Source organism: Capra hircus, chromosome 5 (assembly GCF_001704415.2).
Source record: "Capra hircus breed San Clemente chromosome 5, ASM170441v1, whole genome shotgun sequence".
Classification (NCBI taxonomy): domain Eukaryota; kingdom Metazoa; phylum Chordata; class Mammalia; order Artiodactyla; family Bovidae; genus Capra; species Capra hircus.
In genome coordinates, this window is record NC_030812.1 from 65,305,334 (window position 1) to 65,324,625 (window position 19,292).

Genomic DNA, 19,292 nt, shown 5'->3' on the forward strand with positions numbered 1-19,292 from the left:
TGTCTCCCTAATTTCCCGCATTTTACTTAGCACATAGTAGGTGTTTAACATGTGTTGACTGTTTATCTTGGTTTTGCTGAGTCAACAGCTCCTGGCAGAAAAGAAAACACTTTTCTCCCCTGAAATGATGGGCAGGTCAGTTCAATCACCTGTTTACCTACTGAATTACTCAGATTGCAATGCATCCCAAACTCAGTGAGCACCTACTATACATGAGCGCTAGGCTTTCACTTTCAGTATTTGATTTCATTCTCACAATTTCCCTATGAGAAAGACTAAATGGTGGATGGTCTCCATTTGACAAATGACTAAACTAAGGAAGGTTCTTTCAACTAGAGAGGATCAAAACAAGATTCCAGAGACCAGATGAATAGACTTAGGGCCCAGATCTCTTGGCACAAACAGTGCATGTCTTACACAAATGCACACTGCAGCCAGCTCGTAACATAGCAGGAGCTGCGGGGGGAACCCTGACTAGGCACCTTGGGCTTTGAGGATTAAAAAAACCTTTTACGGATATAGACATGGCAAAATCTACACTGGATTTTGGGGGCCTGGCAGGGAGGCAGAGCCCAGCAGTGAAATACATATTTTCCTGGGAGAATCAACCTGCCTGCATTAGCACGAACACACTCACACTTGCCTAAATTTCCTTCTCTCCCTCTTTCCATCCCCAGCCCCCAATCTTTTGACCCAGATGTGCACTTACTCTGCAGAAACTGAGAAACCTCTTCGAGCTGGGGAATGTTATCTTCACGGAAGCCGCAATACTTTTCCAGAAGGGGAAAAATGTGGTTGTGCTCATAGCAAGCATGGGTCTTATACAAGGACTTCAGGGTCCTGAACACCGTCCCCCATGTTTTCTTTTCTTCCTCTGTGTATTCCACTCGAGGAATGGGCTGCCCGCTAGGAAACAGACATGAAATATTTATCAGCAGCAGGGCAGATACAGAGGAAAGGGTGAAAGAGCTTGGGCAGAGGGACATGGGTCCAGAGTCCATGAGCTGCCACCCCAGAAGACAGAGGATTTCCTATTTCATAAGTTATCTGAAACAGAAAAACTCCACTTCTTGATATAGGAAACATTCATGTGACTTGGTTAAGCAAGGACAGAAGCTTGCAACCTTACCCACTGCACCAAGGATTTCTTCTCATTCATGGGGAACTACTGGGCTTTTCCGCTCTTCTATCTCCTACTCTACCCAGTGTGGAAATGCACTTACCTTCAGAAGCGCATTTAACATGTAGCATTTACTGTGTAAAGTAGCAGGGATAGATAATAGGAGGATGGGGACTGAGACAAGTGAAGAATACATCCTCTTTCTGAACAAAAGCATCCAAGCTCAAGCAAAACAATAGTGTTTTGTACTGTCAACTAAAGCAACCATACCTGTGAGCTCAAGTGGATTTACTATATGCACCATGAGTTTGAGATCCCTTGTTGAGTGGGCATAAACTTGCTGGATTTGGTATTTCTGCCCCTAGGATGTTATAAGAATACTTAAATGCATGCTAGGTATAAGATCCGCTTACCCAGAATCTGTTGCTATGACATAACAAAACTATGGAGAGTTTGCTAAAGTACATATGTTGGACCTACCCCTTGTATCCTGAACCTGTAGGGGAGGGGAGGATGCTGGAACTCACTGAAAAAAAAAAAAAAACCTCATGTCCAAAGATAAAGCAGAAGCCACAGGAGACAGTAGGAGGGGCTTAATCACGATAAAATAAGTCCCATTCCTGCTGGGTGAATGACCCACAAACTGATTTTTAGTGTATAGAAACATATGTGATTTTGTGTTAGTTGTGTATCCTGCAACTTTGAATTCATTTATTCTAACAGTTTTTCAATGGAATGTTTAGGATTTTTTACACATAAGATTATATCATCTGTAAATAGAGATCATTTTGCTTCTTCCTTTCCCATATTGATGCCTTTGACTTATTTTATTACCTAACTGCTGTCTGGGACTTCCAGTACTGTGTTGAATAGAAGTGGAGACAGTGGGTATCTTCATCTGTTCATGATTGTAGAGGAAAAGATTTCAGCTTTTTACCATTGAGTACAATGCTAATTGTGAGTTTTAATTTTTTATATCAAAGTAGTTTTCGCCTGTATCTAGTTTGTTGCGTTTTTACATTGAAAGGTTGTTGAATTCTGTGAAATGATTTTTGTGCATTCATTGATATATATACCAAAATGGCAGGGACCTAACAGAAGCAGAAGTTATTAAGAAGAGGTGGCAAGAATACACAGAAGAACTGTACAAAAAAGATCTTCACAACCCAGATAATCACGATGGTGTGGTCACTCACCTAGAGCCAGACATCCTGGAATGTGATGTCAAGTGGGCCTTAGGAAGCATCATTACAGACAAAGCTAGTGGAGGTGATGGAATTCCAATTGAGCTATTTCAAATACTGAAAGATGATGCTGTGAAAGTGCTGCACTCAATATGCCAGCAAATTTGGAAAGCTCAGCCATGGCCACAGGACTGGAAAAGGTCAGTTTTCATTCCAATCCCAAAGAAAGGCAATGCCAAAGAATGCTCAAACTATCACAAAATTGCACTCATCTCACATGATAATAAAGTAATGCTTAAAATTCTCCAAGCCAAGCGTCAGCAATACGTGACTGTGAACTTCCAGATGTTCAAGTTGGTTTTAGAAAAGGCAGAGGAACCAGAGATCGAATTGCCAACATCTGCTGGATCATGGAAATAGCAAGAGAATTTCAGAAAAACATCTATTTCTGCTTTATTGACTGTGCCAAAGGCTTTAACTGTGTGGATCACAAGAAACTGTGGAAAATTCTGAAAGAGATGGGAATACCAGACCACCTGACCTGCCTCCTGAGAAATCTGTATGTCAGGAAGCAAGAGTTAGAAATGGACATGGAACAACAAACTGATTCCAAATAGGAAAAGGAGTATGTCAAGGCTGTATATTGTCACCCTACTTATTTAATTTGTATGCAGAGTACATCATGAGAAATGCGGGGCTGGATGAAGCACAAGCTGAAATCAAGATTGCCAGGAGAAATATCAATAACCTCAGATATGCAGATGACAACACCCTTATGGCAGAAAGTGAAGAAGAACTAAAGAGCCTCTTGATGAAAGTGAAAGAGGAGAGTGAAAAAGTTGGCTTAAAACTCAACATTCAGAAAACTAAGATCATGGCATCCGGTCCCATCACTTCATGGCAAATAGACGGGGAAACAGTGGAAACAGTGGCTGACTTTATTTTTCTGGGCTCCAAAATAACTGCAGATGGTCACTGCAGCCATGAAATTACAAGATGCTTACTCCTTGGACAGAAAGTGATGACGAATCTAGACGGCATATTAAAAAGCAGAGACATTACTTTGCCAACAAAGGTCCGTTTAGTCAATGCTATGGTTTTTCCAGTGGTTATGTATGGATGTGAGAGTTGGACTATAAAGAAAGCTGAGCATCGAAGAATTGATGCTTTTGAAGTGTGGTGTTGGAGAAGACTCTTGAGAGTCCCTTGGACTGCAAGGAGATCCAACTAGATCCTAAAGCAGATCAGTCCTGGGTGTTCATTGGTAGGACTGATTTTGAAGCTGAAACTCCAATACTTTGGCTACCTGTCGCAAAGAGCTGACTCATTTGAAAAGAGAAGAAGGGGACGACAGAGGATGAGATGGTTGGATGGCATCACTGACTCAATGGACATGGATTTGGGTGGACTCAGGGAGTTGGTGATGGACAGGGAGGCCTGGTGTGCTGCAGTTCATGGGGTCACAAAGAGTCGGACATGACTGAGCAAGTGAACTGGGCTGAACTGAACTTCATCCTTCATTCTGTTAATGCGGCATGTTACATTCATTTTTTCAGGTTGTACTATCATTGCATTCTAGGAAGAAATCATTTGGTTATGGTGTATAATCTTTTAAACATTCTGCTGAATTAGATTTGGTAGTATTAGCAATTTTTACATCAACAATTATCAGAGATATTGGTCTATTTTTTTTTTTTTGATCCCACTGGTTATGTGGAGATCTTTCTTGTAGCTTTGGTTGTATAAGAGATCTTCTGCCAGTTTCCAGGTGGTTTTTTTGTAAGAAATTTTCCTCATGTAGATGTGTTTTTGCTGTGTTTGTAGCCAAAGGTGGGTTCCATGTTTTCCTACTTTGCCACCTTGATATCCACAGATTGGTTGATTACTATGGTTGTCTAACTTTGATTTAGGTCAATGAAGGCTTCATAGAATGAGTTTGGGATGTTGCTTCCTCTAAAGTTTTTTGGAAAAGTTTAACTATGGTTTTTCCTGTGGTCATGTATGGATGTGAGAGTTGGACTGTGAAGAAGGCTGAGCACTGAAGAATTGATGCTTTTGAACTGTGGTGTTGGAGAAGACTCTTGAGAGTCCCTTGGACCACAAAGAGGTCCAACCAGTCCATTCTGAAGGAGATCAGCCCTGGGATTTCTTTGGAAGAAATGATGCTAAAGCTGAAACTCTAGTACTTTGGCCACCATATGCGAAGAGGTGATTCATTGGAAAAGACTCTGATGCTGGGAGGGATTAGGGGCAGGAGGAGAAGGGGACAACAGGATGAGATGGCTGGATGGCATTGCTGACTCGATGGACGTGAGTCTGAGTGAACTCCGGGAGTTGGTGATGGACAGGGAGGCCTGGCGTGCTGCGATTCATGGGGTCGCAAAGACTCGGACACGACTGAGCAACTGAACTGAACTGAACTGAACTGTGGGGGAGGGGAGAGCCCAAGCTTCTGGATTCCAATATACTCCCAGGTGATACTCTATTGTCCAAGTATCATTAATTCAAAAGGTCCTTTTGAAAACCAGCTAAGAGTGAGCCATGTTCTGAACAGCAAAAAAGGAAAACCAAACAAAGCCTGACTTCAAAGACCCATGACTGTTCTCTGGGCTGCCAGCCTGTTTCCTAACAGGGTACACAGTGCCTGGGACAAAGCAAGACTGTTTACCTTAGAATTATGGATTGTCTTCAGGCTCCAAACTAGGTCCCTCTTGCCCTTTCAGAGTTGTAGCTCTTCCAAAGACATTAAAACAAAGTCACTGTTATGTTCCATGGAGTGATGGGCAGAGTGTAGGGGGAAAAGACCGATTTTTGCTTAAGAATTAAAAGCCCAGAGGGTCTATAATGGTGTAGGAACTGTGAAAAGAACACCAGGAAAGACCTGCCTACAGCGGCACCATTGTTTCAGGGTTAAGTGCTGACGAAGAGAAAGAACAGGCTTTGGAAATGATCAGAGGTAAGTAGACTGCTTTGCTCTGCCATTGGCTGAGTAGCCTCAGGCAATTTAGTAAACCTCTCTGAGCCTATACAGCCAGGACATGGGCTAATAACAAGTGACTCTTTGGAGGGTATGGTGGAGAGGTAAGTGAAACACTATGTATAAAGTACCCAACACTGGTGCTGACAAATACAACTGGATAGTTGGAAATTACACCATAACAGATTCTCATTTAGAAAGCAAAGTCTCTGCTAGAACAGCAACACATTTTCAAGAGACTGTAACATACTAGGCAATGAGATATCCCCTTGGTTGACATTTGCTGTCCCAGAGTTCCATACCCATTCCCATTCTTCCAGTAAAGAACCCTTCTCCCCTCCCGGTCTACGGGTTCAAGTAAGAGGAGACTCCACCCCTCCTACCTTCAGAGGGGGCATGTGACCAGGCCTGGCCAATTAGAGTGTCTCATTTCCCTGGCCACAGTGATTGGCTGAGAGATGGGCCCATTTCCTGATCAGAGCCAATAAGACTCAGTGAAAGAAATGTTGTTGATTCTGTTGAAAAGAGATAGAACCTCTGGCCAGATTGCGGTGTCAGCCTAGAGGTGCTGGGTCCACTTCTGAGAGAGATGAGGCCAGTGCCTCAGAGCAAGGTCACTAGAGGGAACACCAGAGTCAGGGGGAAGGAAGGAGAATGAGATGCGGAGTCCTAGAGCCACCTCGATTCCCTTTACAATTTGCACTTATAGGAGCCAATAAAACACACCTTTTGTTTCAGTTCAGTTGTGGCTAAAAGATAAAAATTATCATAGTCCATTTAGCATATTCTTTGATAAAATGCTAAAGTCTAACCCCACTCCTGAAACATAATCAAACTCTGCAGCAGCTGCCTTCTAAGTGGTTCTAGACACAATCCCTAGCTGATCTCTGATTTGGTACTTTGAATCTTTACTGTCATAGGGTCTCTTAGGTTCATGCATTCATTCAACAAATATTTATTTAACACCCATGATGTTCTGGGAATATTTATTGTTGTTTAGTCACTAAATCATGTGACCTTGCTAGGCTCCTCTGTCCATCCATGGTCTACTTAGGAATTAAATTCTGCACATTTGCTTCCATCTTCTCCTTCTACCAAGAGACCTAGGTTACACAAGATCCTCAGTCTTTGAATATATCATCAATTGTTTTACCAAACTATGATCTCATGAAGTAAAATAAACTAAGATATTTGAGGGAAAGTATTAATTTGGCTTGAAATAAAAATTATCAGTTTAGCTTGAAATAAGATTTCAGCCAATTGGGATCTCCCTTCCAAAAACAAAAACAAAAACAAAACCATATTTTAAGGAGAAGATACTGGTTTTGCATTATTCCACCAGCCAAAGATGGCATTCAAGATAGTCCAGCACCTATAGTCCAGGAAAGCATCAGCTTCCTCACTCAGTCTTATTTTACACCAAGTCCCCATACATGTAATCATTACCAAGGCAAATAATTTGGTGCCTCTAAACACAAGAGTAATTTGACAGTGCCTCTTCAAACTGATGTTTTAAGACTTTTGCTAAATATTCTTAGGGAGGAACCGGAGCATCACATGGTGGATGGGCCAAGAAAAGGTTGCTAACAGGGTTTAGCTGCTTTCTGACTGCCTCCAGTAATTCAGTTCTGGACCCAAACATACATCTTACAACAAAAGCCCTATTTCTAACCATACCTGCCCTCCTGTTCACTTTCCTCATTCTCCTGGGCTGATAAACACCTACTCCATCTTCAGTTCTCAGTCTAAATGTCACTTCCTGTCACCAATACCCTCCAGTCAGAATTAAAGTTCCTAATTATCTGGCCTCGTGACACCCGTGTTTTGAGTTTGGTCATACCGATAGCATGTATTGTTCTTTTTGTCATTGTCTATCTTTCTCAATAATTCCCAGAGGACATGGAGTTTGTTGGTCTTGCTCTTGGCATGTGTCCTGGAACAGAGTAAACACATTGGATCAAGTGATCCTGTGAGTCTATGACTCCAGGGGCAGGATTTTGACCTCCATGTGGGAGGATGACTGGGAAGGTGCTAGAGGCCAGAATGTGGGGCTGTTGGCATGGAGGCTGGCAGAGCCCAAGGAAGAGGGTCAAAACTGGGTCTTGAAAGGCATGATGATTTTTGGGGTAGAAGGAGGAGGGCAGAGGAGACTGAGATGCAGCCTGAAGGAGGAAGAAGGGAAAACTGCAGAGAGTAGAACAGAGTTTATTCTCCTTACTGACAGCAGTTCTGCTCCATCAAGACACCATGAACTCTGAGTAAGTGAACACTGAACCGTTGCTCCTACACGAAGTGCAGGACCCAGATCACATTTTCAACTCATAATCCCAACCTTGTCTTGCATGTGGCTTTGTTTAAAGACACCGTACTTAATGTATATGGTTGATTCATTCACACTGAACTCACAGCCAGCAGCACTACAGCCCAGGCCTGAAGGAAGCATATCGAACACACATTTTCCCCATTAGGCATGTCAGAGCAATCCTGTACTCAAGACCACAAGACAGAATTTCAGCTCTATGCTGGAGGGCCATTTTAAACAACAAAAATACCAACCAAAAGAACAAAAAGTCAACAACATGGCTCTAAAGAGACCGCAAAAGAAACACTTGTTTACAGTAGAAAAGCCGAAACAAGAAGGCAGTGTTGCCTTGTTTGACCTCAGTTGGGAACTGATGCATCAGGAGACTCACATTTTCCCTTGCTCTGCACATATCTGGGGATGAGTGTGGAAATGCCCTGTGTTTGCTGGGGTCTCAAATCAATGTAAGCAATTAACCTTCAAAGAATGAGAATCAACTGTAACAGATGCTGAGATAAAAGACAAAAGCAAAGAGGGAAAGGATGGAAAACAGCATCAGAAGTTCAAAAGAGATGAGCTGAGATGAGGTCAGAAACAGGCTTTAAATTGGAGGACAAGTTCAGTCCCTAATGAGACACATGCCGTTCCGTACATCACTTAACCATTTGGGGTTCATCTATATGAGGTGATTCCCTGGTACCTCAGCTGGTAAAGAATCTGCCTCAATGTGGGAGACTTGGGTTTGATCCCTGGGTTGGGAAGATCCCCTGGAGAAGGGAATGGCAAACCACTCCAGCATTCTTGCCTTGAGAATTCCATGAACAGAGGAGCCTGGCAGGTTCATGGGGTCACAAAGAGTTGGACGCGGCTGAGTGACTTTCACTTTACTATTCAGTTCAGTCACTCAGTCATGTCCAACTCTTTGCAACCCCATGGACTGGAGCATGCCAGACTTACCTGTCCATCACCAACTCCCGGCGTTTGCTCAAACTCCTGTCCATCTAGTCAGTGATGCCATCCAACCATTTCACCCTCTGTCATCCCCTTCTCCTTCTGCCTTCAATCTTTCCTAGCATCTGAGTTCTTTTCCAAAGTATTGGAGTTTCAGCTTCAGCATCAGTCCTTCCAATGAATATTCAGGACTCATTTCCTTTAATATTGACTGGTTTGATCTCCTTACTACCCAAGAGACTCTCAAGAGTCTTCTCCAACACTACAGCTCAGAAGCATAAGTTCTTCAGTGCTCAGCTTTCTTTACGGTCCAACTCTCACATCCATACTTGATTAATGGAAAAACCATAGCTTTCACTAGATGGACGTTTGTTGGTAAAGCAATGTCTCTACCTTTTAATATGTTGTCTAGGTTCGTCATATATTTTCTTCCAAAGAGCAAGTGTCTTTTAATTTCACTTCACTACATGAGGTGAATTCACTACATGAAGTGAATTTCTCTTCACTAAATCCTAAAAGATGATGCTGTGAAAGTGCTGTACTCAATATGTCAGCAAATTTGGAAAACTCAGCAGTGCCCACGGGACTGGAAAAGGTCAGTTTTCATTTCAATCTCAAAGAAAGGCAATGCCAAAGAATGCTCAAACTACCACAAAATTGCACTCATCTCCCACACTCGTAAAGTAATGTTCAAAATTCTCCAAGCCAGGTTTCAGTAATACGTGAACTGTGAACTTCCAGATGTTCAGGATGGTTTTACAAAGGCAGAGGAACCAGAGATCAAATTGCCAACATCTACTGGGTCATTGAGAAAGCAAGACAGTTCCAGAAAAAAATCTGCTCCTGCTTTGTTGACTATGCCAAAGTCTTTGACTGTGTGGATCTCAATAAACTGGAAAATTCTGAAAGAGATGGGAATACCAGACCACCTGACCTGCCTCTTGAGAAACCTGTATGCAGGTCAGGAAGCAACAGTTAGAACTGGACATGGAACAACAGACTGGTTCCAAATAGGAAAAGGAGTATGTCAAGGCTGTATATTGTCACCCTGCTTATTTAACTTATATGCAGAGTACATCATGAGAAACGCTGGGCTGGAGGAAGCACAAGCTGGAATCAAGAATGCCGCGAGAAATACCAATAACCTCAGATATGCAGATGACACCACCCTTATGGCAGAAAGTGAAGAAGAACTAAAGAGCCTCTTGATGAAAGTAACAGAGGAGAGTAAAAATGTTGGCTTAAAGCTCAACATTCAGAAAACTAAAATCATGGTATCTGGTCCCATCACTTCATGGCAAATAGATGGGGAAACAGTAGAAACAGTGGCTGACTTTATTTTTGGGGGGCTCCAAAAGCACTGCAGATGGTGACTGCAGCCATGAAATTAAAAGACACTTACTCCTTGGAAGAAAAGTTATGACCAACTTAGACAGCATATTAAAAAGCAGAGACATTACTTTGCCAACAAAGGTCCATCTAGTCAAGGCCATGGTTTTTCCAGTAGTCATGTATGGATGTGAGAGTTGGACTGTAATGAAAGCTGAGCACCAAAGAATTGATGTTTTTGAACTGTGGTGTTGGAGAAGACTCTTGAGAGTCCCTTGGACTGCAAGGAGATCCAACCAGTCTATCCTTAAGGAGATCTGTCCGGGGTGTTCATTGGAAGGACTGATGTTGAAGCTGAAATTCCAATACTTTGGTTACCTGATGCGAAGAGCTGACTCATTTGAAAAGACTCTGACCTTGGGAAAGATTGAGGGCAGGAAGAGAAGGGGATGACAAAGGATGGTTGGATGACATCACCGACTCAATGGACATGGGTTTGGGTAGACTCTGGCCGTTGGTGATGGACAGGGAGGCCTGGTGTGCTGCGGTTCATGGGGTCACAAAGAGTCGGACATGACTGAGTGACTTAACTGAACTGAACTGAACTGAACATGAGGTGTAAAATTGCTTGAAAATATCTCATGTGCCTTTGAGTATCAGCCATCTCTGGATAGTTTTCAGTAGCCAATTTAACTCATGACCATCCAGAATCAGGAAGCATTCAACCGACTCCACACTTCTTCACCAGGTATAATATTTTTATGGAAAAGAGGTGGTTTGAGTTTCTCTCCCTCAAGTCCCAACAGCCAAGAAGGAGTGAATGCACCCCTTATGCAGCTCCTGGGACATCTGGAGAAGTGTTGTCTCCTGACTTGGAGAGTCCCCAGACACTCAAGGAAGTGGTTGAGAATGACTTTGTGGTTAAAAAAGCTTGAGTTCAAAACCAGGCTCTGCCACCTTCCAGTTCTATGACTTTAGCAAGTTATTTACTGGGCTGTTCTAAAGCTTTAGTTTTTCCATCTGAAAAATGGGGAGTTACTATTAAGACTAAATGAAATTATGTACATTAAGCATTTAGCAAAGCCCCAGACATAGCAAGGAGATTAAAAATGACCTATTATTACTGACTATCTGAAGAAGGACTCTTGTCTCTGCCTGATGTGTCCACCTGACCATGCTGGGGTCATGATGGGGACGGGGAGAGAGATCACCACATTCTGTGATTCCTGCTTGCCACAAGCTAAAGTCCAGCTGGGTCTAGACATGACTAAGGTCAGTGCTGTTCTGGATCCTTCTACTACCAGGATTCATTCAGATAAAGGAATTTTCTCTGGAAGCCTTTCCCTTGTGAAGGTTGTTTTTATCCTGTATACAAAGCGTTAGCATCTCCTTTATCTCCCCCATATTCTAGCAAAGCTGTTAAAGTCCCATCACCTCATGTTCTAAACCCTGTATGTTTCTTCTTGAGCACATCTTTTCTCACACCCTTAACTCAGGAATGGAGCTCAGGTTCCCAAACACTAAGTTTCTCATGGGAGCATTTCTGTAGTTCCCAAGAACTCAAAATAGCAAAACAATTCTCTTCCCAAATAACATTTGATATTTGCATTTTCCTCTGGCTAAAATCTGGCGGAATCCCAGAGAGAAAAAAATAAACTCATTCTAAAATTGCCCTTCGCATCTGGGTCAGATCAGATAAAAGTAGAACCCTGAGGCTTGGCTCTCCTGAAACCTCCAATGATTCACTAATTCAGTAAAGCAGCCAACTCCTTCTTGAATGCAAATACTTCTTTCTCCTTTTTCCCGGTTTAATGCAGAAACACCAGAGGCTCTTTTATTCAGGACTGATGCCTTTTATAATTATGTCAGGTGTCACTGCGTAATTACACAACAAAGCTTGGGAGAGAGCTGGGCCCTGGTGTAGGGGGTAATATTGTTTTATATCATGGTGACTTTTAAAATGTGTGTTATTAAAGGGAGGATTTAAACATACAAACATACACAGAGGGAAGGATTCTCCAAGCTGTTATTTTCCAACTTTGGGCAAAGGAGAGTATGGTCTTCTCCCCATCCCCCACCAACACGCCGAGCAGACTTACTGTCTATAGTTGTAGGCAATGTCAGCGAATTGCTTCCGTCTTGCTCGGTATACAGGATCTTTAAATCCCTAGGAAGAAAGGAGACACTTGATTTCTTCAGGCTTTGAAACCTGGCCTATCTACACATGCTTTGAATGGGGGCCTTTGACCACTGACACTTCATCTCGCCTTCCCCGATTATATTCTGAAAATAAAGTCTCAGTTAACCTGAGCATAAATTGTCCCACAAGATATCATGAGTGACACATTACTAGCCACACTTTCAATTCAATGTGAGCTCTCGCTTGGGATTCCTAAGTGTAAATGGTGTCTGAGTTTTAAAGAAATCTCATCTATAGCATTTCTAATCTATAAATGTGCTAAATTAGGCAGAGTTCTTAGGATAAATGTCTATGAAGACGATATACAATAGCCACTCAACTCCTGACCAAAGGTATGAGTCCAGCACTGCCTCTTAACTTCTTAATAGACTAATAGGTAAACGCTTACTGGTATTGTAATTTTAAAAAATACCATTTATTCAGTGTCTATTATGTGCCAGTCTGTGCATGCTAGGAACTTATAACTCTCACAAGAAACAGGTAAGGTAAACCAGTGTGATGACCCCTTTCTTTGAGAATAAACAGTGGTTCAGAGAAGAGCAGTCCAGTAAAGTTAGGATTTGAATCACTCAGTTCCATACTCTTTTCACTTCACTTCAGGAAATATCAACCTTTAAAACTTGGCAGGGGCCTGACTAACTAAGATCCTGCAACAGGATGATACTAGTTTCTCCTCTGAGGCTGACTTGCAGACAGCCTTTCCACAACAATTTGTAAACATTTCTGAGTGAAAAGAGGCCAAGTGTGTCTTTCAGTGTTGAGGGTTGGGGGAGGTCACATCCTAGAGTTGGAGATGATCACAACTGGTTAAAAGGACATTCTCCTTATGTTTTCTTCTTGGAGTTTTATCATTTCAGGTCCTAATCTGCTGCATTTCAAGTTCATTTTTTGAGTGGTGTAAGACAGGGGTCTAATTTCATTCTTTTGCATATGAATATCCAGTTTTCCCCCACTGCGTATTCTTCACTCTCTTATCAAACACTAGTTGACTATATGTGCATGAGTCTTTTTTCAGACTCTTAATCTGTCCCATTAGTTCATCTGTCTGTCTTTATGCCCATACTAAAATGTTTTGATTGCTATAGCTTTGTAATATAGCTTGAAATCAGGGCATGTAATTCCTCTAGCTTTGTTCTTTCTCAGGATTGCTCCTTGACCTTGGCCTAGAAAATGAATTTTTGAATATGACACCAAAAGCACAAACAGCAAAAGCAAAAGTAAATAAGCGGGGCTACACCACACAGAAAAGCTTCTGCTCAGCAACGGGAACAATTAACCAAATGAAAAGGCAATCAACAAAACAGGAGAAAACATTTGCAAACTCTTCATCAGCTATGGAATTAATACCCAAAATACACAAGAAGCTCAAACAACTCAGTAGACAAAAATCAAATAGTCTGATTTAAAAATAGGCAGAGGATCAGAACAGGCATTTTTCCAAAAAGATATACAAATGGCCAACAGGTATTTGTAGAGATGCTCAACATCACTAATCATCAGTAAGATGAAACTAAAATCACCATGAACTATCACTTCATATCTGTTAGAACAGCTAGTATCAAAAAGATGAGTGTTGGCAAGAATGTGGAGAAAAGGAACCCTTTGTGTACTACTGATGGGAATGTAAACCGGTATAACTACTTTGGAAAACAGTACAGAGGTTCCTCAAAAAATTAAAAATAGAACTGCCATATGATCCAGCAATCCTACTTGTACGTATATATCCAAAGGAAATAAACTCACTCTTAGAGAAGTACCTGCACCTCTATGTCCACTGCATCCCCATTCAAACAGTCAAGATACAGAAATAAACTAAGTGTTCGCTGACAGATAAATGGATAAAGAAAATGTGGTACGTATATACAATGGGATGTTATTCATCCATAAAAAAGAAGGGAAAACCTTCTGACAACATGGGTGGAACTTGAGAGCATTTTACTAAGTGAAATAAGTTAGAGAAAGACCAAGTACTGTATGACATCACTTATATATGGAATCTAAAAAGGCCAAATTCATAGACAGAAGATAGATTGGTGGTTGCCAGAGGATGGAGAGTGGGAGAAACAGGGAGATGTTGGTTGAAGGGTCAAACTTCAAGTTACAAGATGAACAAGGTCTAGGGATCTAACGTGCAGGATGATGACTACAGTTAAAATACTACTCTTTATACTTGAAAGCTGATAAGGGAGTAGATCTTAAATGTTTTCACCACAGGAAAAGAATGGTAATTATGTGAGAAGACAGAGGCGTTAACTGACCTTACATACGGTAATCATGTTACAATATATATATTAATCACATATGGCAATCATTTTCAAATATGCACACATATCAAATCAGCAGGGTGTAAGTCCAAACTTCATGATGTTGTATGTCAATTATATTTCAAAAAAGCTAGAAAAAAACACCATTTTCCAAAAAAATTTGATTGTAATCTGTATTTTAGTTAAACAAGATACCAGTGTCATCACTCTAGAACCTTGCTTTGTTCCCTCCAGTCATCAACCAATAAACCGTGCCATCCATCACTTTAGCTTGCAATTTCTGTGTCCCACCATCCCTCCAAACCAAGGCATTAATGAATCAACAACAAAGGTTTATGCCATGGAGAGTAATATTTAAAAACTCTTTTTAAAGGATAAGTATTCCCTGACTTTCAGATATTGTTTTCTGTTTCACTTGATTGGTTGGTTGGTTATTGTGTTCATTTGTTTTATAAAACCCAACTCAACCAGTAATTCCAAAGAACCAGGGGTCCATGTATATCATGTAGTTTTACCTGAGTATCCATAGCATACAGAGTCTGGTTGGCATATGGAAAGAACCACCAACACTTGTTAAAATAGAGAAGGAAGAAAAGGATAAGGCGGAGGGAGGGGTAAATAGAGGGGGAGAGAAAGGAAGGGGAGAAAGGAGTTCCCTAGTTTGTTTCCTAGGATATTTATAGGTTTTTTTGAGAAAAAGAAAAATATAAATGTTTCACACTGAAAAAGTATTATTTAATTTTTTACTCCAAAACTAAATCTCAAATTAAGCAATTATTCAGCTTAGAAAAGTTTCCATAACATAGTTATTACAATATATAACTATAGTGTTTTCCCTCAAGCGCTGAATGATTTTAAATCATTAACTACAGGCAGGAAAGCTTTGGAATCTGAGAACATAAAACTACGGCTGGACTCAGTTCTTCTGGATGAAAGTAAGTTGCTTTGGGACAATACAGTAAGAAAACCGGGCGCTATTGGACTTCCCGGGCGGCGCACAGGTTGAGACTCCATACTTTCAGTGCAGGGGCCGGGGGCTCAGTCCCTGGTCAGGGAAAATCCCACATGCCCTGTGGTGTGTCCAGAAATAAATAAATAAAAATAAAGAAAATTGGACTCTATCATTTTATTTCCAAGCAGCGCTAACAAACACTTTGAGGAACCTGTCTACTGGGCTAAATGAAGAACACATCTCCAAACTTAAAGACTCAAAATTTAACCTTAACGTTTGTCAGTCAGTAATGCTTGACTTACAGTCCTCCTCACTATAAGTCCTATTTAATGGTCATGACTCTTCCCAGTCCCTAAATTCAAAGCATAGGATTTGCACTTGTAAAGTTGCCTTGGAGAATATCTATTTTTATATTTTGATGTAGATATACAGAAAGTGAAGCCCATAGAGCCATTTGCCAAGGGGCCCTTAACTGCAGAAACAGCACCTCCACTTAGGTTTTCTCATCCTAGCCAGGTGGTGAGTTGTGGTTTGAAGTATGAGATAGCTACCCAGGGAGAGGAGTGAAGAATTCAAATTCGCTTAACCAGTGGATTTCCACTTTATTATCATGTCTCCAGAATGGCATGCCCATGACAATTTCTCTAACCATTTGGCTTATTTTTCTTTTATCTTCAATGTATTTTGTCTAGGTAGTTTAAAGATTTTTCCACCAATTAAAAAAAAAAAGCTTAACATAAAATTGTATCTCTGGTAGGTAGCAACTATGTCAGAGGGATTATTTAAATAGAATAAAAACAATGATAAAATAAATACACCCAAATCCAATTAATGGTATGAAATGGGAATTCTTATTCTTCTGTGCCATTTAGGCTTCTAAATGTATTTTTAATGTGTAAAAATACACAGTAATTTTTTTTTTTACTGTGAATGTGGGTTTCTTTTTCCCTCCTTTTTTTTTTTTTTTTGCAGTTGGGTTTATTTTATTGTTTAATTTTTATTTATTTGAAGTATAATTGATTTGCAATATCATGTTAATTTCAGGTATATTGCACAGTGATTCAGTTATACATTTATATATATGTATAACTGAATACATATACATACATATATATTTTTCAGATTATAGGTTATTACAAAATATTAAGTATAGCTCCCTGTGCTATATAGTAGGTCCTTGTCAGTTATCTATTTTATATATAGCAGTGTGTATATGTCAATCTCTGGTGGCTCAGTGGTAAAGAATCTGCCTGCCAATGCAGGAGACACAGGTTCAATCCCTGGGTCGGGAAGCTCCCATAGAGAAGGAAATGGCAACCTGCTCCAGGTGCCTGGGAAATCCCATGGACAGAGGAGACTGGCGGGCTACCATCACAAAAGAGAGAGGTCATCACAAAAGAGTTGGACACAGTGTAGCAATTAAACAACAACATATGTTAATCCCAACTTGAAAATTTATCTTGGCTCAGTCACTTCAGCTGTGCCCAACTCTTTGCAACCATACGGGCTATAGCCTACCAGGCTCCTCTGTCCGCAGGATTCACGAGGCAAGAATACTGGAGTGGGTTGCCATGCCCTCCTCCAGGGCATCTTCCTGACCCAGGGATTGAACCAGTGTCTCCTACACTACAGGCGAATTCTCTACTGCTGAGCCACTGGGGAAGCCCAATTTATCTCTACCCCTTTTATAATTAGAAAAAAGTAAAATAATATTAAAAACCCATCTCAAATCATTATGGGAATGGACAGAAGATTGAAACAGGGAGCTATATCAACACATCCAAATATAATATTATTATATTTTATATTGCATAATATTTTATATACCATTATATGTTATTTATATAATTATGTATAATTTTACAAAAATTTTCTATATGGCAAGTTTTCTAACTATAGTCTTTCCAACTTCAAGTTTCTAAGAAATTCATTCTCAATGTACAAAGGAACCCTGCCAACTAGGCAGCACAGACTTTTGTTCTGTTACCAGCAATAGAGATCTGCAGCCTTGGAGCCCACCTCTCAGGCATTTGGCCTTGCATCCCCTGGGCTGCCAGGTGGCCACAGGGCTCTGTGACCACGCGGAAGACACTCTGAATTAAGCTACAGTTGGTGATGACTAATCATCCCATCTCAATTTGGACTAATAGCAGCAATTTCTGTAGGACTGCATATAATTTATTTATAATCACCCTGTCTCAATTAAGCTAATAGCAGCAATTTTCGTTGCACTGCATGTAACCAAGTATGTTTTGACAGGAAAATATACTGTTGGTGAAGGAGTGGTGGGGGAAGTCAGAAGAGAGGCATGGTGGATGGGAAGATGGTGAGAGAAGTCTATAGGAGCAAAGTTGTAACATCACCTGCAGTCCACCTGGAATCTCTCACCTTAATCTCAGCAATTTTTTTACTTGGGGTGTTGAATAGTATGATTTTGCTTCAGTAGGGTTGAGTTGTAGAGAGAATGCATGCATGCTAAGTCACTTCAGTCATGTCTGACTGTTTGCGACCCTGTGGAATGTAGCCTGCCAGGTTCCTCTCTTCCATGGGATTCTCCAGTCAAGAATATTGGAGGAGGTTGCCATGCCCACCTCCAGGGGATCCTCCTGACCCAGGGATCAAACCTGTGTCTCTGGAATTGCAGGCAGACTATTTACCGCTGAGCCACCGGGGAAGCCCTTACAGATTACTAAGTTGCAAAACATTTATTTTATGATCAAGTTGCAAATAGCTTTGTCCAATAGAAAGCACTCGTGGTTGTGACTTTATTGTTTATATTCAAAAGCAGAGACATTGCTTTGCCGACTAAGGTCCGTCTAGTCAAGGCTATGGTTTTTCCAGTGGTCATGTATGGAAGTGAGAGTTGGACTGTGAAGAAGGCTGAGCGCCGAAGAATTGATGCGTTTGAACTGTGGTGTTGGAGAAGACTCTTGAGAGTCCCTTGGACTGCAAGGAGATCCAACAAGTCCATTCTGAAGGAGATCAACCCTGGGATTTCTTTGGAAGGAATGATGCTAAAGCTGAAACTCCAGTACTTTGGCCACCTCATGAGAAGAGCTGACTCATTGGAAAAGACTCTGATGCTGGGAGGGATTGGGGGCAAGAGGAGAAGGGGACGATAGAGGATGAGATGGCTGGATGGCATCACTGACTCGATGGATGTGACTGTGAGTGAACTCCAGGAGTTGGTGATGGACAGGGAGGCCTGGCGTGCTGCGATTCATGGGGTGGCAAAGAGTCGGACATGACAGCGACTGAACTGAACTGAACTGAATCACATGTACCCATCTTTGTAATCTCATCCCAGCATCCCATTTTTCAATGACCATATGTTTCTATCTTTTACATCTTCCTTTGCACTGTCCTTGCCATGTTATTGATTCCCTTGCTCCAGAGTTCATAGATCTTTGAGAGATGTTCACTATCTACCTGTACGACAGTTGTTTTTAACTTTTTAAAAGTTATAATTTGACAGAGGAGCTCAGTAGAAGCACAGGAGACTTTGATGACTCAACTCTCTGACTGATCCTTAGAACAGACCTTGACAGGACCCTGGGATGGAGAAGGTTGGATGGGCAAAGGAAAAGGGAAAGAGAAGTATTGGAAAGATAGTCCTGCTTTCAGGAAAGAGCAAGGCTCTTCTTGGAGAGCAGGGAAACTCAGCATCTACATTCTGGAAATATTGAAAAGCAATTTGAGAGATTTAAATCAAGAAGTAGAAAGAGACACGGAAAAGCAGTTGTATTGGCTACCGTTTTCCCCACCAGAAAGCATCCCCTCATGCAGATCTTCAGTTTAGAAGCAGGTACAGGTGCCAGGAAAACTGGAAGAGGGAATCTATGGGGTTAGGGTCTGTGTGGCAGAGGCTGCTGGTGGTCCCCAAGATCTGGGCCTTCTTGCTTTCAGACAGCATTGCTAAACCACTGTTCCTGGTCTCTTTTTCAGGGAGCAGCGACCCTGTGACTGAGCTGCAGGCAGTGGACCTGAAGTGAAGGGATGTGAGTCACCTTTCA

At 41.4% G+C, this 19,292-nt stretch overlaps 1 protein-coding gene across 1 annotated transcript in view; it reads right to left on the reverse strand.

Annotated features, from left to right (window-relative positions):
• The window catches only part of PAH (phenylalanine hydroxylase), an 85,225-nt gene that overhangs the window by 18,751 nt on the left and 47,182 nt on the right, over positions 1 to 19,292 (reverse strand). The window contains exons 5-6 of the mRNA XM_005680540.2: positions 11,963 to 12,030; positions 710 to 906 (exon numbers count right to left, since the gene is read on the reverse strand). Of these exons, the coding sequence (XP_005680597.1) occupies positions 710 to 906; positions 11,963 to 12,030 (265 nt within the window). The remainder of the gene's footprint in view (positions 1 to 709; positions 907 to 11,962; positions 12,031 to 19,292) is intronic.